Raw genomic sequence first — 27,603 nt, 5'->3', positions numbered from 1 at the left:
CCTAAGCAAGTAAGCCTTCTCATCATCTCCATGACCAATTTAGCAAATTTAGTATTTTTCAGCAGCACTGGAATATTCTTCACTTCAATGAAGCACCTCAGCTAGCTTCTAACCTGGTCCACAAACATCACCCCATTGACAAAAATAAGAAACTGCAGGACAAACCCTTTCTCCTGCCTAATGTCTGACTGGACAAGCTATCTCATTCACAATAAAATATACTTTAAAAATAAACTCTTTGTTTTCATCATCTCTTTCAGCACATAAAAACACACCAGAGGGCAGGGCATAGCTCTTGGTATTTTCATTCGTAAGTGCAGCAGGCTGAGAGGTGTCGGCTTCCTTTGCATGGATGCTGGTATGAGTCCAGTTGGCCATCAGTCACTGGCACCTCCAAGACCCGTGAACCAAAACGTAGCTTGCATACGACTTTGCTGTATAATTCTATTATTACTACTATGGTCACTTTTGAGACAAAACACTGTTTAATTGCTGTCTCTTTAAAATGGAAGAATAATTTTACAGGTATGTGATTTTGTTATTTGACGTATTGAATTGGAGTACCAAGGATATAAGTGCTTTGTTGAAGAAACACTGTGTGTCATGCCCTTAAGTGCTATTATATGTTTGGATCATTGTAGTAATCCACATGTAAATTCATGAAGCTACACCTAACATCTTTTGAGCTTATGATTCTTAGTACACCGTAATTTGGTTGACATTACCATCATCGTTATATTTTGCAAGCTACTGATAGCAGTGATGATACTACCCTGCATGACCGATTAAGAGTATTAGTAAAACCTATGGTCTGCATTTCAGCACTCCATGCTCATGCAGTGGATGGCATTGGTAGGGGGAGCATGGTTCACATTACAGTGGTACCAGGAAGCGGGCCCATCAGGTTCAAGCATATATCAGCATCAGCTTGGCGTCTTCAATATTCTACGGAGTTCACTATTGCTATTGGTTCATCAAAGGTTGCCAACATGATTTGCTTTGTGGAAGGTATGGAGATTATATCCCCTGCTTCTATTGGTGAGTTAATTCTATTGTCTAAAGAGTCGTCTATAAGGTCTGACACCTCTTCTTCATTGTCTTCATATAGCGTTTTGATGTGCAGAAGAGGGTGTGTGGGGTTACAGTTTAGAGCACCCACTGGTTCTGCCTTGGTGACTTGGCCCAGGGTGGCATTTGCTGCAGCAGCAGAAGTTGCTATGTGGTTGTGATTGCACATGAGAAAAGTGCCGGTGGAAGGCACAGTCCTGCATGTGTCATGTGAGTAAAAAGTCTCTTTTCCAGGAAGGGAAGAATCTGAAAGAGAAATAATATACAGATTAAACCACCATCTAATTTACATGCTTCCAGAAGTTCTCTTTTGAGGGCTTCATCTCTGTGAAAGTAACTCTGTGAGGTCACAATATGCTTCATGGATGTACCCTCTGACATGGCTGGGTACAATTACTATCTGCATTTTACTTTACACTCCCACTTCAGTATCTCTAGCTCACACATCAATGTATTAATGCCTCTATGTCCCTGTAGTGGTAACTGGTTTTAACGGCCAATACAGGAACCTATGGCTGGACATCCCTTATCCTGTCCTGCATTCCCAGCAACAACAAAAAAGTACCAATATTTCCTCATCCTTTATTTATTGCCTCATTTTATTGTGCTGTTTTTCCCCCTTGGCATTTCTAAGTATTGACTGCTCTCATCTGCCTTAGGGAGGGGAAGGATATGGGAAAGTAGCTGATATCTGAGGAAATAAGGGGGAAACCAGTGGGTGTGATGACTTTCTTCACTCTAACCAAAAATGCAAAAAGCAAGGCAGCCATGATAACGAAAGGTGGTGGCACCAGTTTTCTCTGTGCTGGGAGGCTCGCCAGGCATGGGCACTTGTAGCTGGAGGCACACATCTGATGTCTCATTAACAGGCTAACGTGAGAAATGGTCCTGAGAGAACATCTGCGGGCAATGAAGCCATCAGTGTGACTAATACTGTTCTGGGCTCTGATCCTGAGGATGTTGTTCCAGAACTGAAATAAGCATATGCAAAAAACAACAACAACCCATCCCTAACATTCTTTGAGGACACTTCATCAGAAAGACTGCCAGGATATCAGTGGTGGCTAATTTTAGCTTAACACTTTTTCTACTTTAGCAAATGAAAACAATGCCACCATGGACCTTTGGGAGCACTCTAAGGCCAAAATATGGAATACAGAATGTAGCGTTACTGATGACAGAAGGAGCTGAAGTCAGAACGTAGAGTTACAAAGCACTCCTGAAATGCCTTATAACAAACTATCTCCACTGGAATTAATGAGGTTACTCAGGAGTACGTGATTTGACTACAGATATAAATAGGAAAATTATAAGGGCATATCCTTTTAGCTAGCTTAACCAGTTCTCTCCTGGGACTGTACTTGCGTGTGCAGGGGGACAACGCATCCTCAGTGGCCTCATAATTCCCAGGATCCTTTTAGGGGAAGTTATGACAGATACACATTTGTAGTCTAGACATATCTGAAGTGACAATTGAAGATGACTGAGAATAATTTTGGAAATTATGCTAAAATGGGGAAAGTAGATATATGAGTTACTCATGTGTCTGATGTTTGAACTTCTGGGGTGACAGCCTTGGGCTTTCCTCCAGAAATGTGAAAGGCAGATGCATGAGTCAATTGTGCATTCACTCTCTGGATCCTGATCAAGTTGATTTATGACTAAACACAGGCACCAATGACTGGTACTTTTCCATATTTATTACCTTTTCCTGCACTGTCCATGCATGCTTATGCAAAAATCTCAAGTGACATACAAATAAAATAATTAAGAGCATTTCTCTTATTCCCTGTGTGCTGCAGTCCTATTGAGATTTAGGATGTCAACCGTCTCAGTTCCAAAACAAAAAATACATGGAAATGTACAACATTAGCTGTTTCTAATGAAAGAGATTGGCAATCTGCATTTTATACATAACTTGAAGAATGAATTTGCATGATTAACTGCAATCTCTCTTCATGTCACTTTTCCCAATTCACAATTCAAATGAGATGGTATAGTCCCTCCACAAGACTATATCACCTCCATTATCATGTAGGGAAATACTTTATTTGAGATTCTGCTAATATCCTCCCCCCTCTTTTGAGAACCATGCTCATGTTGAAATTTCTTACCTCAGATAAGGAAAGCTCGCCAACTAAGATTCTCTTTGAGGGCTCAACTACAAAGCATGGTTTATTTCAAGTTTATTTTTAACTTCTTTAATCTTTTTGCACTGCAGCTTCCAGAAGGGCATGGAGGGCGAGGGAAGCATTAAGCTTTTCCTCCTCCACCATTTTCACACTGGAAAGAACCCAGCCTGAGCAGCTTTTACTTCAGAAGGGAAAACTTGCAGGGGTAAAAGCAGCTTGGGGGTCGATTTTTCTAGTGAGAAGACAACAAGGAGGAAAGTGTAAAAGTATCCACCTCTCCCCATGCCATCCTCCTCTTTGATCAAACAATCCTGGAGGCTGCAGTTTCAAACGATTTTGTGACGGGGCAATATAGGTCCAGAATAGGTAGCCTGAATATATAAAAGGGCTAAATGGCCAACTATTTATTCTGAAATTAAAAGTTACGTTAGTCAAAATTTAAAAATCAATAATCCAAGGAGTCACAAATCTTTTGCTGAAGTAGGACTGTGATCCTCAACTCGCTTATTGAAGGGCATATTCGCACATGACAAAGTTCTTGTATCCTCTCATGTACTGAGTTGACAGATGTAGTCTAGGAGATGCTTAGTTCCCAGAGGGCTTGATTCGGATTGGGACTCTGTTGTGCAGAGACTTAAGCCTCTGCCCCCCCCATACATAGTTTTTTCAACTTGTAGTAACTCCAGGGAGCCAGTATTTGCCCCATTAAGGAAGCTTACACGTACTGATGGCTGCGTGTAAGTTCCCCTGACAGGGCACACAACAGATCCCCAGGGCCATTTCGGGTTGGGAAAGTGGCTCAGGGGGAGGGATGTTTAAATCCCACTTCTGTGGTCCCAACATGAATCAGGACTACATAGGAATTAAAGTCTGAGCACAAAACTCCCAGTACATGTCCGATCAAAATTTCTTTTGACAGCCAGATGTGTGACAAGAAGATTCCGTAATGTGAGAATCCGTCTGTAGAGAAGTTCACTTTACAGATTCAGTTTCTCTGTACCTCTGTGATGCAATTGCCCCTTTAGTGTGGTCAGAATACTATGACTCAGCGGTAATATCCTCCTTGCCACTTCTTGCTCAGCTCATGTGGGTTCTGAATACAGAAGTTACTAATACATTGTAAGATTCTGACTATGTGGAAGCATCGCTCATACCTAGGGTTGTCAATCTCCAGATTCGGGTATGGAGTTGTCTGGGAATTACAGTTGATCTCCAGACTAGGGAGATCAGTTCCCCTGGATAAAACGGCAGCTTTAGAGGGTGGAGTCTGTGGTATCGCATCCTTGCTGAGCTTTATTCCCCTCTTGAAACTCTGCCCTACCCCTAAATCTCCAGGAATTTCCCAACCCATAGTTGGTAACCCTAATCATTCCCCTGTGAACCCCCCCCCCAACATAGATAGCAATTTTACAGGCACATTTATTTAACATAATAGAACAAGTCACAGCATGATCACTGTACCTTTGAGGGCAGAGGTGACACGCACTATGACTTTCTCTTCTTGGTTTAAAAATCCACTCCCTTGGCTTTTGGATGTTGCCATAGCAGTTATGGGCTGAATCTCTGGCTTGGGTTTTTTATTGCTGCTAAGTATATATGGATGAACATCTAAGGAAAAGTGCCTTGCATGCTTCTTCTCATTCCCTGTGCTGGAGAGTGTGCTTGATTCAGTTTTGGAAGCAGATGGCTGAGAACATTTGGAGGTAGTCTCTAGCAAAGGGGCAACCAGGCTGTCTGTGGCTGTTTTTCGGCGGATTGGCTTTGGCTTCTCGGGCTTGTTGTTTTCAACCTTCATAATCGCCAACTGCTCTTTGAATGGCTGAGGAAGGGGATTGGTGCTTGGGATCCATTTCATTTTCTTACGAGGTCGCTTAATGATCAGTGGCTCACTGGGATCAATGTCTGCAGGATCAATGCTTGGGTCTATGGTTTGTATCCCAGAATCGCGCACAGTTGGCGTGACATCATGGTTAGACTGGGCTAGCGCTGCGAGAAGCTGGCGCACCACGTTGTCATACATCAAATCACTCTCGTTAGTAATAAAGTCCAAGCGGTTCAGCGATTTGATATGGTCCCGATTTTCATTGCAGAACATAGCCAAGATATTGATATCACAGAACTGAGATTTCTGCCATTGCTTTTTCGTCTTGATGCCAACCTTGTTCAGTTTATCAAAGATGAAGTTGGACTTGCGGACTATGAAAAGGTGAATTAAATTGATGAGAATAATTAAGTTCATGAAGCAAAGAAGAACAATGTCTACCCCCGCAATTATGCGCTGGAGCTGCACAGATGGCAGTTTGCAGTTCACTCTAATGAGCAACTTAGAATTGCTGGTTTTGTCAGGAGGTTCGCCCAGAGCACAAGTAAATTCATTTTGTTTCTGTGTAGCATAATAGGTGGACAAGTAGGTGATTGGAATGATGCTTAAGAATATGATGAACAAATGTCGTGCGAGATACAGTTTGGCTAGGAAATTGCTGCGGCCTCTCCGTTCCAGGTATTTCTCAAACAAATTTTGCTCCGGACTCTTTTCCTTTTCGGCATTTTCAATGATCTCTCTTTTCTCTCGCTCGGTGATCCCGGGGCCTTTCGTCTGGATTTGCTTTTCTATTTTGGGTGCACGGCCTTCTGCTGCACGGTGGTAGCAGTTATCTATTTCCTGGAGCAAAAAGTTAAGTTCAGAAGTCAGTCTGGTAGAGGCCAGGAATTCCCAGCCAAGCACAGGAATGTACATAATACCAGCAAAAGCCAGCAGGGCATAAGGTAGGAACTTATGCTCAAACAAAGAAGGCCAGTGGCTGGCATTTACTCCTGGCAAGGCATCTTTTAGTTCTGTCCAACAGTATCCTCTGGCATACAAGGCTTGGTCACGGGTGAAGTTGTGTGGTGTGTAACAGTATATTGGCTCCTCTGTATAACAGAGAGAAAAGTCACTGCTGTGCATTTAACCTATAAAAGGAGCTCTGCAAAATAAATATTTCACAAACTATTTCAATTGTCATCTATTCTATATCTAAAACAAGCATCAAGTGGACAAAGTGGCATTGCTCCTATAATGCTAACATCTGCCTTCCACATGATCAACATAAATTACCATAATTCCAGGTCACCATAAATTCTGGAAAGCCAATGAACAGCATAGCGCTGATAGACTGTGTGAAGGCTTGTCCACGTGCCACACAAAAGGTCTGGTAGGCACCACACTGCACATATGCACAGTTATCATCATCATTCTTTCCAACAGTAAAAGATCTGGCACCTGTTATGATTCTGGGAGCAGAACGGAGTGACTCATCAGAAAGGGTGGGTAAAGCGAGAAGAAATTAGTTTGCTCAAACCCCAAAAACCTTACAGAATCCTGGAGGGGTAGATTTTAGGGGCTCTGATATGATTTCCAAATTGACCCCCCCCACACACAAAAACAATTCCTTATGGGCATCCTGCATGGTCCCTCTAATAACAAGCTCCATGACTGAGTGTCTATCACAAAGTTAGCAAAAGGGGCTCATCTGAAGACAAGGTCGGTGTTTCTGCGTATTTTGGGGAACTCCCCAGGTATGCAGGAAAATGAATAGCTTCCTGCTAAAACAGACTGATGTGAACTGAGCCTGCTCAGTGCCGTCAGAATGCTGAGAACAGTTAAGGGCTTTTTCACATGTTACATTGTACTTGTGTACATTCATTTCGTATGCATTACAGGTACTTGTGTGAAGAACAGTGTGTATTCATTCCGATTTTGCATTCTGGACCTAGTTTCAAAATCCAGCGTCTATTTGGCATACACTGCTGTAGTTTATCAAAGATGAAGTTGGATTTGCGGACTATGAAAAGGTGAATTAAATTGATAAGAATAATTAAGTTACTGAAGCAAATAAGAAAAATTTTACCCCTGCAATTATGCACTGGCGCTGCACAGATGGCCATTTGCAGTTCACTCTAATGAGCAACTTAGAATTGATGGTTTTGTTGTTTTGCTACAAAATGCAATATAGCAACAATACAAAAATGCACTATTAAGGAATCTAAACTGAAAGACTAAGAAAAAGAAAACTCGTTACAATTTACATCAAATTTCATACTTCTTTCTTAATAGTTTCTGATGGAACGTTTTGGTTCCAGTATTCAACTAAAGGAGTCCTGCACCAACAAACAGGTTTAGCAATTGAATCATGGTTGGAAAGGCTTGTTTCATTACAGAAATCTTATCTATTAACATGACATGCCACAATTTACATACCCAAATCTTAGGAAATGTACTGTGTTTCCAAACATCATATGAAAACCAAAACCAATCACATGGCTTGCTGTCAAAATGCACACAATAATAATAACTCTATATTTTTCCATTCCCTCATATTTATTTCTCCTCCTTTCCCTAAGAAGCTCAGAGCAGTGTAGCCAAGAAAGAAAAAGCAGCCCAAGTTCACCCAAGTGGGAGTAATGGCTGCATGGGGATTTGAACACAGGCCACTCCAGCCCGAGTCTGACACTCTAACCGCTACACTACACTGGCTGAGATCTCCAGGTGCACCTCTTTAGCATACCCTGTATAATAAGTGAATAGGTGACATGCACTTTATTGGGAACAATAATACTGCATTTCCAGTGAATGTTGTGAAGGGTGACACTAGCCTTCAACCTCACACACTAAGTAGGCGAGCCCTCACTGACCTCATCTTGAAGAAGAGTTGGTTTTTACATGCCGACTTTCCCTACCACTTAAGGAAGAATCAAACCTTCCCCTCCCCACAACAGACACTCTGTGAGGTAGGTGGGGCTGAGAGAGCTCTAACAGAGCTGTGACTAGCCCAAGGTCACCCAGCTGGCTTCATGTGTAGGAGTGGGGGAACAAATACAGTTCACCAGATTAGTGTCTGCCGCTCATGTGGAGGAGTGGGGAATCAAACCAGGTTCTCCAGATCAGAGTCCACCGCTCCAATCTGGAAAGGATTCCTTTGTACTCTTCACACACAATGCACCTTGGCACATAAACTCCCTAGCCTGTCATAATGACCGGCATTTTGTTAATCACATATCATTATTACAACATTGTAACAGTGCAATCCTAAGCAGAGCTACACCTGCTACACTTCCCATGATATTCAGTAAGTGCAGTCTGAACAGCCTTTGGACTTATGGCAATGCATAAAGTGATAATTGCAGTCCTTTAAGCCTAGCCAGCTATAGCCACACAGTGACCACCAAATCTGGCTGGGATCTGAAGATCTACTTTAGGCGTAGCCTAAACTGGACTCCCCCACCCCCACCCCCCGCCTATAAACAACAAATCCCTGCTTTGGAAAAACAGTTGGCCATAAGGCAAAGAGTCCCCCTTAGGTGCATACAGATGTGGATCTCTCTCTTCCCTCCCCACTTTGCTAAAAACAAAACAAAACAAAAAAACTAGAAATTTGGGGGAATTCTGAAAAAGCAAGTACCATCTTAATCAGTGCATGGTTCCCAAAGGACTCACAAAATCTTTTAAAATTACTCTGTATCAACTAAATGCACCACAGCCTTGCTCATTAGTGCTCTACATCAAAATATAGTGATCCTGACAGACAGGAATTTCCTGTGGTTGAAGAAGGTGTGTAATAGCTGCCTTGCGTATAAATTCCCTAAATAATTATGTTAAATCCAGTACTTCTAATCAGTAGCACTGTCGCTCTCACTGCTTCATTCAAAACTATGAACCCTAGACCAAGTACAGCTAGAAAAATGTATAGCAGCATAAACATAGGTGCTAGACGAGGTTTTCATTTATATATGAAGAGTCTGTAAGCAACAACAAAAATAACCATTGTTAGAATTTCAATAGTTTGCCTCTCAACAGAAAACTCTTTGGTGCTAATTTCATGTTGTTTGGAAGTGCTAATTTTCTGATAAATGCAGAGCGTTATGTTTTACATGGCAAGGACCAACAGCACACAAGCATTCATCGCTGAGATTTAAACATATTCTGTGGTATTGAACAGTACTAGAAGTCTGGATCTCTGACCTTTACGACAATAGATCTCGGTGTGAAAAGATAAGAAATCCAGCACTAGGAGTTCAGCTAGCAGAAAGCTTATTTTACAGGCCTCGCATATGACAAACGAGCATAATGAAGCACATCATTTTCAGTCCCTCTGTAGCCTCTCATGCACAACCCCACTGAAATGAGTGACAAGTGAAGAGCACACACCTGTGAGATTATGTTCTTAACAAAGCACAACATTACAGACGTGCACTCAGAAAGAAATATCCTTTTAGGTTGGGTATATGACTCCATGAATAAAAATACAACACAGCATGTGAATTATTAAAAAAATTTATTGGATGAAAAGTAGGGCTTCATAGTTCCGGTGAATAGGACTTAAAAAGGAAAAGTGGGGGGGAGAGAAATTGTCCTGGATCCTCTTCTTTCTGGAAAATAAATTATAATAGATTAAAATAGTTTAAACGCGTATATTTATTTGCTACCAAGTAATCACATCAGCCTTTGGCAGGTAAGGAATTTTATATAAACTTACTCTCCGGTATTACCAAGCAATGGTAACAGGGTGTATCCTAAGCGCTAGAACTGAGAATCTTGCAAGTGCCATCCTAAGCAGGGTTACACCTATCTAAGGTCACTGAGGTCTATGGGTCTAGAAAGGTGTAACTCTGCTTTCCAGTTATTATGTCTACTAAGCCACTCATATGCAAAGGCATGGAGGTAACATATTCTGAGAAGGTTCCCAGTCAGACCTGCTTCAGGATCTTTGATTATCTCCTTATGATCAAGAACCCTACAAATGGGTGGGGTGTGATGTCATCAATGGGACTTTGCCTGAGGAACTGTTGCTGTTTGTACCATAATGCAGGTCTCAGTACATCCACTCTCTCAATAATATTCCTGGAATCTGTCTGCCTACTTGCCCTCCTGAGTATCTTCCCCATGTTCCTAAATCAAGTTTCTAACACCCAGGGCCAAACTAAACATCACAGCATCCATGCGTCTGACCCATGGGTGCCGCTGCCATTTTAAAGCCTGATGAGGTGTTAGAAACTTGATTTTAAAAGGCTGTGAGAGACTGATCCTGATAGGCCCTGCAACATGACAGGATTAGGTCTCTTGTTCTCCCCTGCATCCTAGCTGTACTATAAACTCAATCAGGATCGGGACCTCATGGCATTTTTTAATTACATCATTAGGCTTTAAAATGGCATTGTCATGCATGGGTTAGACCTGTGGATGCTGTCATGTCTACCATTCTCCTCTGCATGAACCTTAGTTATTCATTGTGATTTGAATGACAACGATCTCTGAACTACAGATGTGTAACTGATTCTTCTCCAGATGATTCTCCTTGGACCCTACTGGTGTTCAGTCAGCACTGGGGCCTGACTTTCACATGCCTAAGCTCCATACTGAAATTTACTCATGAAATATACTCATAAGGCCAGTGCTATTTTAATCAACAGATAATTAGATCCCTCATGTTTTCTTATGATAGCAAAGCCTTGTTGAAAGTTTTGACACAAAATCAGCAGCGGTAACCTCTTATATTAGAGCCCCGTGGCGAAGAGTGGTAAGCTGCAGTCCAAGCTCCGCTCACAACATGAGTTTGATCCCGACGGAAGTTGGTTTAAGGTAGCCGGCTCAAGGTTGACACAGCCTTCCATCCTTCCAAGGTCGATAAAATGAGTACCCAGCTTGCTGGGGGTAAAGTGTAGATGACTGGGGAAGGCAATGGCAAGCAAAGTCTGCCTAGTAAATATCAAGATGTGACGTCCCCCCATGGGTCAGTAATTACCCAGTGCTTGCACAGAGCTTGCACCTTTACCTTTTTAACCTCTCATATTACTAATTCTGTTGCCCCCTCGGATTTAACAATAGGATAATATTACCTTTGGTTAAGAGTGCAGAATGCAGCGTTTCCTGACGACACATTCTCATACAACATACGTAACTAAGTACGGACCTCAGTCTTGTGATTCTAAACGTAGTTCACTGAAGTGAGTACAACTGAATGGGATGGTGTTACATCTTCAAAGAGTTAGTATCTGTTATTTAGTCTAGCAAGGGACAAAATCATCTTTCCAAATATAAAACAGTCTGCCATGTGGTTAAAAGTTCAATATGGGTGGCTCCAGGTGACTTTTGAGGTATGTAGCTGCTCCAGCTTTGAGGCCCAATGAAGAGATCTGAGAATGTTGGACAAAACCTTCATACAGAAGTAGTACATGGATGTCACTGTTCACTTTGTCTTAATGAAGCTTATTACTACCCTCCTTTGAAAAACAAATGAGGCAACGTTTATAAATGCACAACACAGTATTTGGCATGTGGCTTGCCTTGCTTACTTGAATCATCATTTTGAAGACTCTGGGGCACTCTCCTTATTTGCACATCCACTCTTTTTGCCCCATGTCAACTAAAGGGGCCCTCTGATGATTTATTGTCTAGAGGCCCCCCAAATCCTGAAGCTGGCTGTGTCATTCAAATGCAATAAAAAGTACTCAGGAAGGACAGCAGTTTTGCTAATTAGTTGCCTGCAAGGGGTAATGCTGCCCATGTGGCTTCTGTAGGGTTGCCAAGAGGCCTTGGAGAAAAACATCTTTTACCTTTAATCCAGTTCTAGTGCAAAAAGAGTGCCTGTATGCAAATGAGCATTTAGGCATAATTTACCTTTAATAAAGGCTGCATATGTGGAAAAGGACATTTGAAGCCTTGACATTTGAATGGCCCCCCTGGTCCCAGCCCCCCTCTCCCCCCAGCTCTAGTCTCTTCTGCTGGCTTTATCTATACTTCCTCGTTACACGATGACACTGTTGTGCTTTGGGGAATTGGATCTAAAGTTTAGTGTCCTCTGTGAAGCATCAGGCAACCACCAGGTCCTTGATGTTTGGGAGATGGCACTAAAACTTGCATACTGTCCCCCACAGCACATCAGGAGACAGATGCCGTGGTGCTGCAAGTAGGGGAATGGCAACCCCAAAGGGTTCCCAAGTTTTCATAAGGTAATTTCTGTTGTCCCTCATTCTCCGTTTTTTTAAAACAAACACCTTGCCCCCATTTTTTAATCAAACTAGATTTTTCTGCAGATGTGGGGTCCACTTGGATTTGAAAGTGAATTATAACCAGGGCTGTACCCGTTTTGAAGATTTTAAATCTGCTCAGGGGTCAGACCTTGAGTACTAGATATACAGATATTAAGAAACAACAACAAAATGAAAACTTATTTAGATTTGGTTTCTAGCTTTCAAAAGCTGAATTTTGAAAAAGAAATAAAAATATATACAAGCATCCATATTAAGCAGTCTGTGGTATAATCCCCACATGTGAAATGACTTTTGACCTTTTCTTTGCAGGAGACCGGCTATGTCTAATTTCCTGCCCTTTAAAAAAAACTAGCAGCTGTATAGACCCAGATTCTAAATTTAGCATATATCAAAGCTACAGCTATCATTGGCCCTGGCAGAGCCCCAATCCAAACTCACTTCGACCACACTGCAGCCCTTTCACAGATGTCTGCTCTGATTCAGAAATTATTTGTTCCAAATGTCTTGACACACCACAATATTAACAGAAATGGTCATTGCACCTATCCACAAAATATGAAGACGATAGTGGTATAAGACGTTTGGTAACAAATAAAAGTTCTTAGAGCTCCCTCTCAGGGAGAGTCTGAGTGGTATAGTCATTAGAGTGTTGGACTAGGGTCGGAGTGGCCCTGGTTGAAACCTCCACTCCACCACTGGAGCTCATCAAGTGACTTTGGGCAAGTCACTCTCTCTCAGCTGAGCCTACCTCACAGGGTTATTGTGAAGATGAAATGGAGGAGGGAAGACCAATATTATAATCTATGATGGGCTCCCATTGATAAGGATATAAAAATAAATAAACTAATCTGCATAACCTCAGCCGTTTTGAGGGCTGGAAACAATGTAACTGATAAAGAAATCCCATCTGCACTGAACTTAAATAGGAATGATTAATGGCATATCTGAAATGCCTGATTACTTGAACTCATAATGGATTACTTTGGATATGGTAGCAGAACTTAGTGCATAAACTGCTAATGTACCATTCAGAGCCAGGGTCACTTTCCCTCTTGGAAAAAAGGGCTATGGTGTTTGCTCAGGCTGCTTTATAGGTTATCCCATATTTTCCTCACAATAACAATATTAGCTCTGAGGTCAACTGACCTGCCCCAAGGTGAATCAATGATCTTTATGGCTGAAGAAACACTGTGGCTGTGTTCAGATGACAAAGACCAACTCTGGATTTTTCACGGTGAAAATCCATGCTGTTAGTTCTTGGGCTCATGAACCCCCTTCCTCCCTTGGTGCAGGGCGTTGAGATTGAAGGCTTCCTGTGTTAGCGAGTCTGATCAAAATGCAGTTTGTTGTGCAAGTCTGATTTAAAAGTACCTTCATGAATTGTTAGTCCCTCCTTGACATTCTAGAAACCTTTATTTATCATGGCACTTGCAACTTCATTTTGGGCCATCCTCTCTTTATCATCCCCATTAATTTCTATATTGTCTCTCTCATCTTTCTTTGTTTCCTGCTTTATTTCTTCTAGCTTCTCCTCAGTGGCTGGATAATTCAACTCCAATCTGCATCTTGCTTGGGTTGAGTTTCAGATATTTCTCTCTGCATCTTTCCAGCAGTGCTTTTAGGTTATCATCATGTTCTTCTCTGGTGGAACCATGTGCCAGTATGTCATCAATAATTACTTCCACACTTTTCAATTCTTCTACTACTTTATGGATTTTTTTGAAAGATTTCCTGAGCAAAAGGTATTCTGCTGCAGTTCCAGCATCCAAATGGTGAGCTGAAAGTAGTCAGTTTACTGCTTTCCTCATCTAGCTTCAGTTGCCACTATCCATTATGTCCATCCAGTACACTGAAGTACTTATCCCTTGAGAGCTTGTATGTTCTGTCTTCTAATGTAGGAAGTTCGTAGTGTTCTCTCACGGTGACTTTGTTTAAGTCTCTAGGGTCTATACAAATCCGTAATTGTTTGGAATTTTTCTTCTCTGTGGCAACCATCAAACTTACCCATTCTGTGAGTTCAACTGCTTTTATCAGAACTCCAATTTGTTCCATTTGTTTGAATTCTTTCTCAGTTTTCTTCTTAAGTGTATTGGTACTCTTTTTGGTGAATTTATTACAGGTTTTGCATCTGATTCCAGCTTTATGGGGCACAGTCCTGGTAATTAACCTAGTCCTGTAAACACATCTGATAATTGTTCTTTCACTTTTTTGCTTAGTTATCTATGTGCCTTCTGTGTTCACTAGTCTTACAAGCTTTATCAGGTTCCTTTGTTTACTTGCCTTCCAACCCAAAACTGGTTTTACATTTGTTTCCTCCATAATGCAGAATGTACGGGTATGCATAATCTTTTTGTGCTCTAAGGTACATTTTCCCAACACCATTAATGAATATCCCTGCATCCTTTCAAGCTTGGTAAGCCAGTTTGTTTCCAAATTTACATCTGAGAACAGCTTGTGATATGTTTAGGCTGGTATGCCGTTAACATCAGCTCTTATATCTATTTGGAACTGAATCACTTGCTATTTTTGCCTGCTTTTATATCCACCATTGTTTTGTTTTCTTTCTTTTATTTATTTATGACTGCTGCCAAAAATAGTGTATCTGTGCTGCTAGATGTTTCCAGAGGTCCCTCTCCTTTTTGTATCTCATTTACTTTCCTCAGGGTTACATTCACTGTAATGCATAGTTGGGCAAAACAAATCTTTTGCATTTATAACAAATTTCCTCCATGCTGGGCATTCATCCCCTTTGCTGTGTTTCTTTCCACACTGTTTTCACTGTTTGGTTGAGGCAGTAATGAGATGGAATGTACCCTCCCAGCTTCTATGTCCTTGAAGCTGTTATGCTCAGTGGTGTGAATTGCACCTGGGTTCCCCTCCCAGCTCCCTTACCTGGGTCTCTGGATCCTAAACAGAAGGGGTCGTTGTACCTGTGGGACCGCCTCTCCCGCTATGTCTCCTGAAGAGCTCTTTGGTCTGCTGAAGGAAATCTGCTGGTGATCCCTGCCTGAAAGACGTCCGGCTGTCCTCTGCCAGGGCCTTTTCGGCTCTGGTGGAACACTCTCCCAAGTGAGATCCGGGCACTACGGGACTTCAATCAATTCCACAGGGCCTGCAAGATGGAGTTGTTCCACCGGCATATGGTTGAGGACAGCAACGGCTTCTACAATGCTGGCCTCCCTCCTCCTTCCTCCCTCCCTCTTTGCTGCTGGGATGTGTAAATGAATTGAAGGGTGTGGTTGTATTAACTGATATTTTAATTAATTTGTATATGTTATTATTTTAAAGTCTGTAATAATGATGTAAGCCACTGTGAGCCCAACTTGTCAGGATAGAGGGGCCTAAAAGTCTAATAAATTATTATTAGTTGTTATTATTATTGCAAGCAACTCAGCTTGAGTTTTCAGTAAAAGAAACTTCCATCTTTTCTAGGCCTCAGCCTGAACCATTGTTTGAACAAGACAGTGCTTAAAGGAACCAGTTTCTTGATACTAGCATTGCAGGCTCTGCCTGGATACCTCTGCCTTTCTGGCCAATGCTGATTTGAAACTGTGCAGCCTTTGGTTCATCAGACCACTTGTCTGCCTCTAAGTCTGCAAATATCAGTTCCATGACTTCCTTCCACTGGGCCCAATTCTCAGCAACATCCCTATGTTCAAAGTCCACAGGGGGTATTTGCCTGGTGCTGAATGCCATTCTGTTCAGTCCACTTTTCAGTTCGCCTTTACTTTTAACACCATGTTATATATCTGGTCTCTCACAAAGAAGTGTGCACCACAAGGCCTCAGTAACAAAACAGTAACTTGTTTACAAACCCAGGGGAGGGGCCATGACTCAGAGCATCTGCTTGGCATGCAGAAGGTCCCAGGTTCAATCTCTGGCATCTCCAGTTAAAGGATCTGGCAGTAAGTCATGGGAAAGACCTCTGCCTGAGACCCTGGAGAGCCGCTGCCGGTCTCAGTAGACAATACTACCAGCTTCTTGCTGTCATGTATTCCACCATTTTGAATATAACCTTACAAAGACAGTGAGTACTTTAGAGCCTGCTCTGGTCTACCAGCAAACTGCACTTCTATTATATTCTGCATATTGCAATGAAAGAGCACTCACCAGGCCTCCCAACATACACTATTTCCTTAACTGAAACAGCCCTATTGAGCCCCTATTGCTCTGTTGGGGAAACACACAGATATTGATAGGAACAAACACTGGCTACCCAGGACTGTTTCAGGTAGGGGGAAAGGGCTGACCTATTGGAAAGGGGGCTAAATCCTCCCTTCGTGCTACTACTTCAATCAGGTGGCCACTGAATGCCTGAAAATTAAATTTAAAGTGATGCTGGGAGTTGAGCCCATGTGTATTGTTGTAGCAGAATTCAGGAGCTAGATTTTCAAACACAAAGACTCAAAGCCAGCTTTGGAAGAATCAGATTTATTATTTCAAATAGCTATTTGAGTCTCCAGACTCTGCCCTTCAGAGGCTTTCAATGTGGAGTTGGAGCCCTGAACATAAATGTGTTTAGACTTATATAACCTTTGGTTAGCTCATACATTATCTAAAATACGTCATTTATACATTATACTAATGATTGGTTTACAACTTTTCTGCTAACTTATTGGTTGATTAATATGTAATTCATTTGTTCATTGGCTTACTAATACAGACATTTCATTGGTAAGTCATAAAGCAACAATAACATGATTGGTTAAATAAACTGGTGTAAAGAGTCCATTGTTAAGACACCTGGTATTCTATCTAATCTTCCTCCCTACTAATTCCCTGACGCCTTTTCTGTTTTTCAACCTTGGGCTTGGCTGAATAATAACTTTTTGGTTATGTTATTGTCTCCTTCTTGCCTCTCCCTGTCTATTTCTGAACTAAATATATCTTCTTGGCCCCCTCCTTTGGAACCCAGTGATTTTCCAAAAGGCCTATTGATTTTCCAGAGACCTGCTGTCTCAGTATGGACACACTTTAGCCACACAAACCGCTTTCACTTACATGGGGGTTGTGTGGACAAAGCATTTTGCAGACATATAACCGCAAAGCCACGTGGTGCAGCTTTTGCTGGGCTCCAGCGTCTCAAACTGAATGAATGCTTGTTTGAACAAATTCTTCTCCATATTCCTCCATAGATACCAAAGCAGTCTGCAAAGACTGAAGCTAGCCTCGAATTCTCCTCTCAAACTTGGATGTGGAGGGAGATGTTTTAATACAGGGGAGCAGTCAGACATAGAAGATTCGCCCATTTCAGTTTGAAGTGGCACGACTGAACAAAAGTTACACAACTGGACTGTGCAATTGCGCATCATAAAAGATGAATGGAGAAAAGAAAAAAAGAATGGAGAAAAGCCAGGCTCACCAGGCAGAGGTTTTTTTTTTTTTTTAAAGAACAAAATCCATCCTGGCTTCTGTTTTTCTGCATGACAGTGAGCATACAGTGCATTCCTGAGAGGAATGCCTGCGCCGGGCTTAGGAGACAACACAGCGGCACTGCCTCTTAAGGAGATTTCAGCCAGGCCGAAACCTCTGCCCGGCGTCAAAAATCAGTGCAAACCTGCATTTTCTTCAAAAATAAAAGGGGGCGTTCCCAAGCCATAACGGCTTAGGAGGCTGCTTAACGGCGGCCCCACCCTCCAGCTGGCGCTGTGACGCCCTGGGAACACCTCCCGGGACGCTGCTGCGGCCTTTGCCAAGGTCTGGACACCGGCTGAAGGCTCTGTTGGAGTCCGGGCTTGGCGCTGCCACAGCTGGCGACCGGCCTTCACACCGGGGCTGGGGCCACAAACGCTGGCGTATGCCGCCCGGACGCCGGCGCTGTGGACCCTTGCGCTGGCACAGGCCTTGGCCAGCCTCCTGAGGCCTTTCGTCCTGGCCATCGGTAAGGCTCAGGAATGCGCTGTCAGTCTCTTGTCTGGCCCTGCTAACCCCAGGGAGGTCTTAACTTTGGAGTACATTTGCACAGGACTGGGCTGCATGAACTTTAATAAACACTGCTGCTCAGAGACACAACTAGGGATACTCAAAACAAATCATGCTTCACAAAGAAAATCCTAAACCCTTGCAAATCATGTACAGCAGAACAAAAGCATCAGTTATGCCAGACTGCTTACATATCACGGATTACAACAAGAAACCAGTTCTGACTACGCCATACTGTCTTCTCCATCACTTCTTCATGAGAATTTTGTAATAGACGCATGGCTAAAGACAGAACTAGCTAACTGCAAATAAATGTAGAATAACAGTTGATATGGTATAAGGGAATCATTACAAATAAATGAAGCAAGTAAGCAGAGGCCAGAGGATGTAGCTCTGATTAAACTGTACATAATTTGCCCTCTTAGTTTTTAAAGGTGGCATTTGGGCACATTTTGGGATAAGGAAAAACTTGGTACATTCATGCAGTCTTTTTGAGATTTACTAACAGTTTGGACACATTCAGCACAAAAATGATACACACTTTTAAAGCTTCTTCAAAAGCATTCCAAGAACACTGTAATTTCATATTACTTGTACAATGGAGATAATGACCCTTCTCTTCTCTCAATGGCAGAGGTGCTAGGGAAACAAAACCCTACCCCTTCCCTGGAATTATCTCAAGATGAATCATTACTCTTGTGAGCCTCATAAACCCTGACCGGAATGGACAGAGGTGAGAAATTTAAAGCCAGCTTCAGAAATCCCTGCCATAGCAACAGCAGAAATAGAAAGAGGAATGAGCAGAATGCACTGGAGCAAGAAATGCAAGCCATGAAAGAATTCATATGATATCTAATTAGGCAATAAGCTCCACATTCCCCTGGATTTTCATACTTGCCCAGAGGATAGTTAAACATTTCTTAGCTAGCTATTTTCTCATTTGTGACTTCAATCATAGGAACAAGGAGGTAAATATGTTTCACGTGATGAGGAGACATGGGAGCTTTATGCAGAAAACCTTTTAATTGTATTTGAAAGGTTGAGCGATGATATTTTTACCTCACATGTCCTCAAGGAAGGGGAAAAGGTTCTTCCCTCCTCCATTTTGTCTTTAACAACCCTGTGAGGTAGGTTAGATTGAGAGAGAGTGACTGGCCTGAGGTCACCCAGTGAGCTCTGTGACTGAGGGAGGGTCTGAACCCAGGTTTTCCCAGTACTGATCAGACACTGTAAGAATACCATTATACCTGCCCATGTCAGAGCTCTCCTGGGTTTTGAAACCCCCTCACTCTGGAGCAGTGTTTTCCAAACTTTCAGGACACCTTTCTACATGGGTTTCTCTGATACTAAACCCTCCCTCCCCCTGTGCATTATAGAATGTTCTAGGACATGCTTTAGTATGCACGCTCAGTTCACGAGGAGCCGTAGGCAGGTCTGTTTGGTGTCATTTGTGTCCTGAGAGATCACCTTGGGAACGCATCCATGTGGCTGTGCTTTGCAAGCCAAGATTGGTAGTTGTAGGCAAATATATTGCAGGGGTGCTTGTTGGTCACATTTTGACCTCCACCAATTTGTTGGACGGGTCTTTGACCGTACGGGAATATATAAACGGGCATAATAAAATATTTAATTGTTAGTGGTGTCGTAGATACAAACGAGTAATGAATAATGAAGACCCAGTAAACAACTAGATAAAAACAAGGAAAGGAATGGCTCTTTCATAGCTCAGTAGTCTTTCAAAAAATTATTCAGCTCATAAAATAAACATAACAATTGCCATTATTTCTTATCTGCCTATAAAGCAGTTGTAGTTGTAGTCCAAGAATGCTGCAGACATGATGTTTCAATATTTGACCACAGCTCCTTAGATAATTTAAAAGAGCAAAGGAAGCAAAAATAGCAATTAATTAAGACGCTAATGGCCTGGCTCACTGAAGCAATAAATGCCCACTGTTACCTTTATATTAGGGAAACTTCATATCAAAAGCTGAATCCAAAAGTTATGTTTCTTAAAAAGCCATTTATTCCCTGCTCCACAACATTCTTGGTAACTGCAAATGATCAAACACTGCTTCTTCTGCAGCTATTTCCTACACAAAATATGGGTCTTTCTTACTCTCAGCAAAGAAACAAAAAGCTAGAAAGGTGCTACCTCTGAGTGAAGTCTGTAACACTTGTACTGGTTTAGGGGAAATCATTCTAGCTATACAAGCTACTTCACATAATAAGGGTTATAATGTATCTACTGCTATTTTATGCAATTTAAAATTTAAAAAATATTTTATAAATGTCAGGTTATCTACAAAAAGTGGGATACAGAGCCATTTCACCCCCCTCAGCATGATCTGACAGTCTTGCCCGTATTAAACGGTTTTATTGTATTAAATCATTTTATCCTTTTGCATTTCTATGGTAGAATTCATACTGGGTTTAGAATAGAGGGTCTTCTGCATGAGTTGTGCGGCTCCCTTAAACTCATATGTTACATAAGAGGTGACTTTCTGCAACAGAGCAGTAGTTCATCTAGTCCACTACCCTATTCCACCGGGGCGAACTGGCCATTATAGCCACTGGGGAATTTCCGGTGGGCAGATGGCCTGCTGCTCCCTCACTAAGGCCAGTCCAGCCAATGGTGGAAGGGCCATGCATGGCTCTGGGAAGGTGGCTGCCAGCTGGTGCAAGCCTTACCTGGCCTACGGAAGATCCCGTTGGCTGGTGCAACCTGGGCACAGGAAAGATGCCATTGGCTGGTGTGAGATGGCCGCGCCTGGCCCAGCAGAGATGCAGGAGACACCCGGCCAAGCCAGGCAAGGTGCAGGTCACCATGGCTCCTTCTCCCTTCTTCCTTCTCTCTGTGGGGGTTTTCCACGGCTCTTTTCCCCCTCTCAATCCACCTCTGCAGTTCACATAGTAGCCAATCAGCTACCCTGGGAATGCAACTCTGATGCACAGGGGCTGGATCGGGATAATGGCATGCAAGAGGGAGGGTTTATACCTCCCTGCTCCATTTTCACAACCTGAAATGGACCCAGGAAGCTACTATCGGCCTCATCAAGGGCTGCATGTGCACTGATGGGTCAGTTATTCTCTCTCATCCTAAACTACCTCTCACAGGGTTGCTGTGAGGATAAAAGAGAGGAGGGGAGAATGTTGTAACCCACTTTGGGTCCCTATTGGGGAGAAAAGTGGGGTATAAATGAAGTAAGTAAGTAGAATTGGGAGGGAAGGCAGCATGGTATAGCCTGATCTTGTCAGATCTCAGAAGCTAAGCAGGGTTAGTACTTGAAAGGGAGACCACCAAAGAAGACTCTGGCAAACCACCTCTGCTTCTCACTTGCCTTGAAAGCTCTTTGTTGGGGTCGCCATAAGTCCCTGCGACTTGATGGCGCTTTACACAAAGACAAGGAGAATTGGCCTATTCAAGTCCATAACAGCTATTATATCCTAGAAGGGGTGGCTGGGATCAGTGGTAAATTTCCCATTCATTTGCATACCCATCATTTTTACAAAAGTGTATCTTCCCTGAGATATATCTCATGGGCTCTGAACTCACAGTGTTTATCATCAGCAGTGCACTTTTATTTCATAACAGAAACCTGCAGAGATACAAAGTTCTACCTTCTTTTAAATCTACTGGCAAACCGGTTTCCTTTTTACAAGCTTTATTTCATTCACTCAGAGCCCATTCAGATACTAATACTACCAGAACCCATTCAGTAAACTGGTGGTAGGGGGAGGAATCATTGGCTATTGAAAATATTATGATTACTCATAGACTGGATCCCGCCAGTTTGTACCAGCAGAAGCAGATTTTCCACCCAGCACCCAGTGACCCCCTCAAAAGCTAAGAGCTGCAGGACCTTGTGGATGAGTGTGTGTGTCAGAGGGATGCAGTAAGGAACAGAATCAGGCCAGAAAGCCCCTCTCTCCTCTTGTGTCAATGGAACATCAGCTGGATACAACTCATTGTATTTTAAGACTGACAAGGAATAGAAAGGAGGTAAATTCATTTTAAAGCTTCTTGAGCTCAAACACACACAAACAGGCTGTTTTCTGTTTCAAAAACCCGGTCAACTCTCTGGCATAGACATACAAACAGGTGTTAGCTGAATCACAGCCACAGTCTTTGTTCCTTTGCTAAGTGATTGTGTCAACCTGCTAAGCCCCACCAAAACAAATTCATCATCAGTATTTCCAAAATTGATAAGACAGTTTTTCAAGGGAAAAAACAGGTATGCTAGTATCCATTACTCAAATAATTTATGTTGGTGTAAGAATATACGTCCTGCTTACATAGAAGTTTGCAACTTGTGAATAACTTCAGCAAAAGACTCCACAATAACGTTGTCTTCTCCACACACACAACACCCCAAAGGATCAAAGCAAATGACTCATGGTGCAATCCTAGACAGAATTACTCCAGTCTAAGCCAACTGAAATGAATGGACTTAGACTGAAATAACTCTGTACAGGACTGCTTTCACAGAGGGATTTTTTCCCTTGTGGATCCCTTTGCTGGATCACTTGCAGTGGCTTTAGAGACTGTATACCTGATCTGGATAGCCCAGGCTAGCCTGATCTCATCAGATCTCAGAAGCTAAGCAGGGTGAACCCTGGCAAGCATTTGGATGGGAGACATCCAAGGAATACCAAGGTTGTGATGGGGCAGCAGGCAATGGCAAACCACCTCCGAACAGGCTCTTGCCTTGAAAACCCACCAGGGGTCACCATAAGTCAGCTGTGACTTAATAGCAAAAAAAGAAAAGAAAAATAAGTTTAAAAAGTTGAACTGGTTCTGATGGAAAGTGAATGCTGACATCAGATCATCTACACAAACACATTACCCAACAGAAACACCAGCCATGTTTTATTTTTCCATGTTCTGTACAAGATTACATCCACTTATTGAAAGAACCCACTCTGTAATAGTCATCTATCTCCCAAAATGGCCAGAACAATTTTTCTAGCAATGGTCTAAGATCTGCAGATCTGGAGGATAAAATGTATGTGCAACAATCTCCTAATTTGCAGCTAAATCCTTACAGCTGAAACCAACCGGGATTCCTGTTGAAATACAAGATGACAAATACAATCTAGCCCTTTGTAGCATGTCGTGTGAATAACAGACAATGGAATGCCATTTACACAGAGGCATGGCGACAGAGATCACAACAAACTTTTAACAGCCTTAAAAGAAATTATAATAGCTGTGATGAATCATGAGAAAAATATGTGCCAGCCATAGGACTGTGGGGTGGAAAACCAGGAGACAGACAAGCATTTCTGAGAAACAACACCTAGGTAGGCAACCACTGGTGCAAATGCCGAAGAGTGGCACGCTGAGGTGTGAGCAGAGCTACCAGAGCTCAACAGGCTGCCAAGTACAGCCTCTCCTCTTTCCTCTCTGCCTTTCTGTTTGCCAGCACATCAACCTCTTCCCTGACTGACTGCAGTTTTATTGGCACTCAGGCCAAAAGGGCTGTCTACTGTCATATCTGAAGAAGCAATTGGTGACTCCCAAAAGCTCCTATTTTAATAAACGTGGTTGGTCCAGGTGCCGCTGGACTTCTGTGTTATTTTGTCTACTCCTGGGCTAGTCTCACAGGGCCACGTAACATCTCACACTGTGCCAGTGGGCTGGAGGGTACACACAACTGAATGTTCCCACATATGAACAAATAATAAAATTCCTGCACACGTAAAAAGCCAATATTCAGGGAAAGCTAGGCAAGCACCCCCAGGCCAAATCAAGACAGGTGGGAATGGGTGATAATAGTGAGACGTGTGAGCACAGCAGACAACAGTACATGCAACTGTGCAATGGTGGGTTTTGAACAAATTAAGTAGCCTTATATTGAATCACTGGGTTACCTTGTGCATCACTGTCTACCTTGACTGGCAGATCTCATCAAGGTCTTTGGCAGAGAAGAGTCTTCCTGATCCTGGCTAAATGAGATCTTCTTGGCTGAAGATGTCAGGGACTGAACTTGAGACCTTCAGCATGCAAAGTGTGGACTGAGCCACAGTCCCTCTATATCCCCCTGCTCCATCCCAATTTCTTTGGGAAAATGTGAACCGCACACCGTTCAAGACTCCATAACAGCAATGAAATCAAGGCCATGGATTTCAAGGAAAAGAGACTAACAATGCATTTCAAAGGAGAGTTACTTCAGTCTAAGCCAATTGAAATGATTGGGCTTAGACTGGAGTAACTCTGCTTAGGAATGCCCTAGAACTGCTCCTTTCCCGCCAAAGTTCAGTGACAGATGGTGTCCTTGGGGAAATGGATCTTAAATCACAGCTGCTCTCAGGAGAAGCTGGGTTAGATCCAGACTAAAATGGTAATTTCTGCTGATTCCCCCTTCTTGCTGCAGATCCACCCCTTGACATTCCTCAGAGTCCCCTGTCCCCCAGGAGCAGCATTTCTTGGAGATCACTGGGATGCATTGAGAGGACGAGGCCAAGGAAGTTCCATCCTGCCGCTGGAAAATTTAGGCTGCATCCAGCTTGATGTGTGTCATGCAAGTGGCACTGGACACCGAAGAACAAAGCTATCGTTCCACCTTCTCTTCTGTGGGAGGCGCTGTACTCTGAAACCACTGACCCTAGGGTGACTTTAAGATACAGTTCCATCCCCTCTCCCAAAGGGCACCAGGTTGTCACTGCACACGTTCCTCGCTCTCTCTACTTTGATATCCCATCCACAAACTAGTTATTCTCCTCTCTTATGCGGCTTTGCCCTGTCATATCCTGATGGGAGTTTTAGAAGCTCTGATCGAAGCACTTCATGTTTTCTCTTGTTATAATTGCTGCAGCAACCATACAAAGCAGGACAGACTTACTGCGAGAGCGGCTCGCTGTCTGAGGAGTTCAGGGCAGAGCTGACATGTGAACTGGTGACCTTCTGATTCATAGCTTATCTGGTAGTTATATGTCATGTCCATGGTATTAAGCCTAGGGTCTGTGCCTTTACCTGGAACATCTTTAAAAAAAAAAATCCCAAACATCCTCCTGGTCTTTTAACAGCCGCATCGCTGACAACAATCTCAACCGGCTCTTAACATGCAGTGATGGGAAACAGCTTCACCAGCTGGATTTCCACTCGCCAGTCAGCTTTTAAGAGCAGCACGACTGGCAGAATGTCAACAAGCAGTGCTGGCTGCAAGGGGCCAGAAAACAGCCTCACCCGCTGGACTTCCCCATCCTCCGTTTTGAACAGCGGCCGGACTGGGGGCATTTCAACAGGCAGACCTGATCTTGGAATGCCATGGGAAACAGCTGATTCTGCTGGATTCCCACCCGTCACTCAGCTTTGGGAGTGACCGGCAGGATTTCAACAGGTGGAGCCGACAAGGGCAAGCAAGAAACGGCTCCACTGTTGTGACAAACCATGGGTTTGGGGGTGGGGGGGAGAGAGACCTAAAGACCATTGTTTCAAGAAACAGTTTTTTATTTGGAGCAGCTGCGACCCAGAGGCCCTAATGGGCAGAAATCTCTGAGTCCTGATTGTACTGAGGGAGAGATATTTATCCAAATTCAAGATATGACAACCCCTTAACATTCAGGGTAAAGCTGATAGCACTACAGACATAGAGGAGGCAGCAAAGTAACAGTTTCACCCAGTTCTTGTTATGGTTTACTGTAACCCCAGTTCCTTAGCACACAGACGCACAAGAGATACCCTGCCCAGCAACAAGCTATTCCCTTGCTGTCCTAATACATGTACAGAAAGGAAAAGAGATTGTTACAAATTGCTAAATCAGTGGATCTTCCACAGCCAGGGAAAGTCTACCTTGCTGTCTCACCACCGCGGGGATTTCCGCCTGTTACTCAGCACCCCCACAAACCACGTGCGGCTCCGCGGGGCCCCTTACCGGCAAAGTTCTTGGTGAAGACCAGCGTGACCAGGAGGATGGGGATGAGGACGGTGCCGATGGTGACCACGCGGTCGAAGGGCAGCTCCAGCTTGAGCTGCAGCAGCAGCGCCGCCAGGGAGCCGCCGGCCTTGTCGTCCTGCGGGCCCGGCAGGATCAGCTCCTTCAGTTTCTCCCCCGCCAGCAGCGCCGTTGCCATGTCGGGATGGTTGTCGATGATGTGTTGCATAAGCGGCGGAGGGGCGGCGGCGGCGGCGGCGGCTCCTTCCACTCAGCAGCCTGCCAGCGCGGGGAAGCTCGGCCGCCCCCCCTCGCCCCCCTGCCTGTCCCCCGGGCAATTGCACCAAGGACGGGGCGGCGGGCAGAGCTTTGCAAAAGGGGAAGGGCGATGCCCCATTGCACGCGCAGCCCCCCTCCCCCCCAAGCGATTGCACCGAATCGACCTGGAGCACGCGAAGCGGCTAGGTGCGGACGGGAGGGGGGGGGTCTGCGTAATAGAAACCGAGCCGAAGGCGGCGCTGAGAAAGAAAGGGAGAAGAGTCCCCCCCTTTTACCTGAATGACGTTATGTCGCGCCCGGGGAGGGGGGGGGGGGGCGTCGCTGCTGACCCAAACCCGAAAGAGCCAAAGGATGACTCTGCAAAAAACACGCGCGGATGCAGAGGGGTGGAAAGACGCCCTCGCATCTTAGTTCCCCTCGGTCCGAAAGGAAGCCCGTCCCCACCCCCCAGTATAATGCAGTCACCCCCTCGTGAGAAGGGAGGGACGATTTGTTTGGGGCGAATTATTCCGGCGCTTGGCGGGCATTTTCCATCTGCAGCGGGAGACGTCGGAACGTGCAAACGCGACACGAGAAGGAGGGGATTCACTGCCGCAACAGGGAGGGGAGCAAATCACTGTAATGTATGCAGCGGAAAGCAGAATCTATACCAGGGGTTGGGGAACCTTTTTTCCGCCTAGGGCCATTTGGATATTTATGACATCATTCGTGGGCCATACAAAATGATCAACTTAAAAATTAGTTTCTTGGGCGGTCCTAGCAGCTCCGTAGCAAACGACTCTTCTGCAAGGGTGGAAAATGTTTCTTTTCTCAGCAAAACAAACTCACATCTGCCTTGAACAGAGGGTATTCCTGTCCGCGGGAGGGGGTGGATCACCAGTCTTAGATCCTTCTGAGCTAGAGATCTGCCAGGACCCACAAAGGGCCAGACCAAATGATTTCGCGGGCCTTAAATGGCCCCCGGGCCTGATGTTCCCCACCCCTGATCTATACTGAGCTTGGAGTTTCTCCAGGCTCCTGAGCTGCGTGTTCGTATTGGCTGTAAGACTGTAATTGTCCAATCACAGACTCGATTGCTTGTGTGTTCTCATTGGCTGCAATGGCTGTAGCCACCTAATAGAGTACTGGGGTTGGGGTGAGGCCTGCGGGGCTGAGTGAGCATATAGGCACGATGCACACTGAGTTAGCAAGCTGTAATCACAATAAAGCAATGTTGTATTAGCTCTGCCTCCTGCCTCGTGTATCGCCCATGCTACATAACAGTGGCGACGAGGATGGGATGTAGGCGCTGGTAGGCA

General features: G+C 43.9%; 1 protein-coding gene across 3 annotated transcripts; it reads right to left on the bottom strand.

The window, feature by feature from the left end:
- Positions 1-579: 579 nt before the first annotated feature.
- On the bottom strand, positions 580-26,264 carry PANX2 (pannexin 2). 3 transcript variants are annotated; one of them, XM_056846757.1, is made up of 3 exons: positions 26,027-26,264; positions 4,662-6,113; positions 580-1,314 (listed from the first exon to the last, which is right to left on the bottom strand). In XM_056846757.1, exons 1-3 carry the CDS (start codon positions 26,253-26,255, stop codon positions 938-940), a joined length of 2,058 nt encoding a protein of 685 aa, XP_056702735.1. In that variant the 5' UTR covers positions 26,256-26,264; the 3' UTR covers positions 580-937. The 3 variants fall into 3 exon arrangements, with proteins under 3 accessions (XP_056702735.1, XP_056702733.1, XP_056702736.1); XM_056846755.1 differs by having other exon boundaries at positions 4,662-6,166; positions 26,027-26,102; XM_056846758.1 differs by having other exon boundaries at positions 4,662-5,862; positions 26,027-26,094.
- Positions 26,265-27,603: the final 1,339 nt, after the last annotated feature.

This window comes from Euleptes europaea, chromosome 3 (genome assembly GCF_029931775.1).
Source record: "Euleptes europaea isolate rEulEur1 chromosome 3, rEulEur1.hap1, whole genome shotgun sequence".
In the NCBI taxonomy this organism is placed as follows: domain Eukaryota; kingdom Metazoa; phylum Chordata; class Lepidosauria; order Squamata; family Sphaerodactylidae; genus Euleptes; species Euleptes europaea.
Note: the sequence above shows the minus strand (reverse complement) of the source record. Positions and strands in the feature narration are given on the sequence as shown.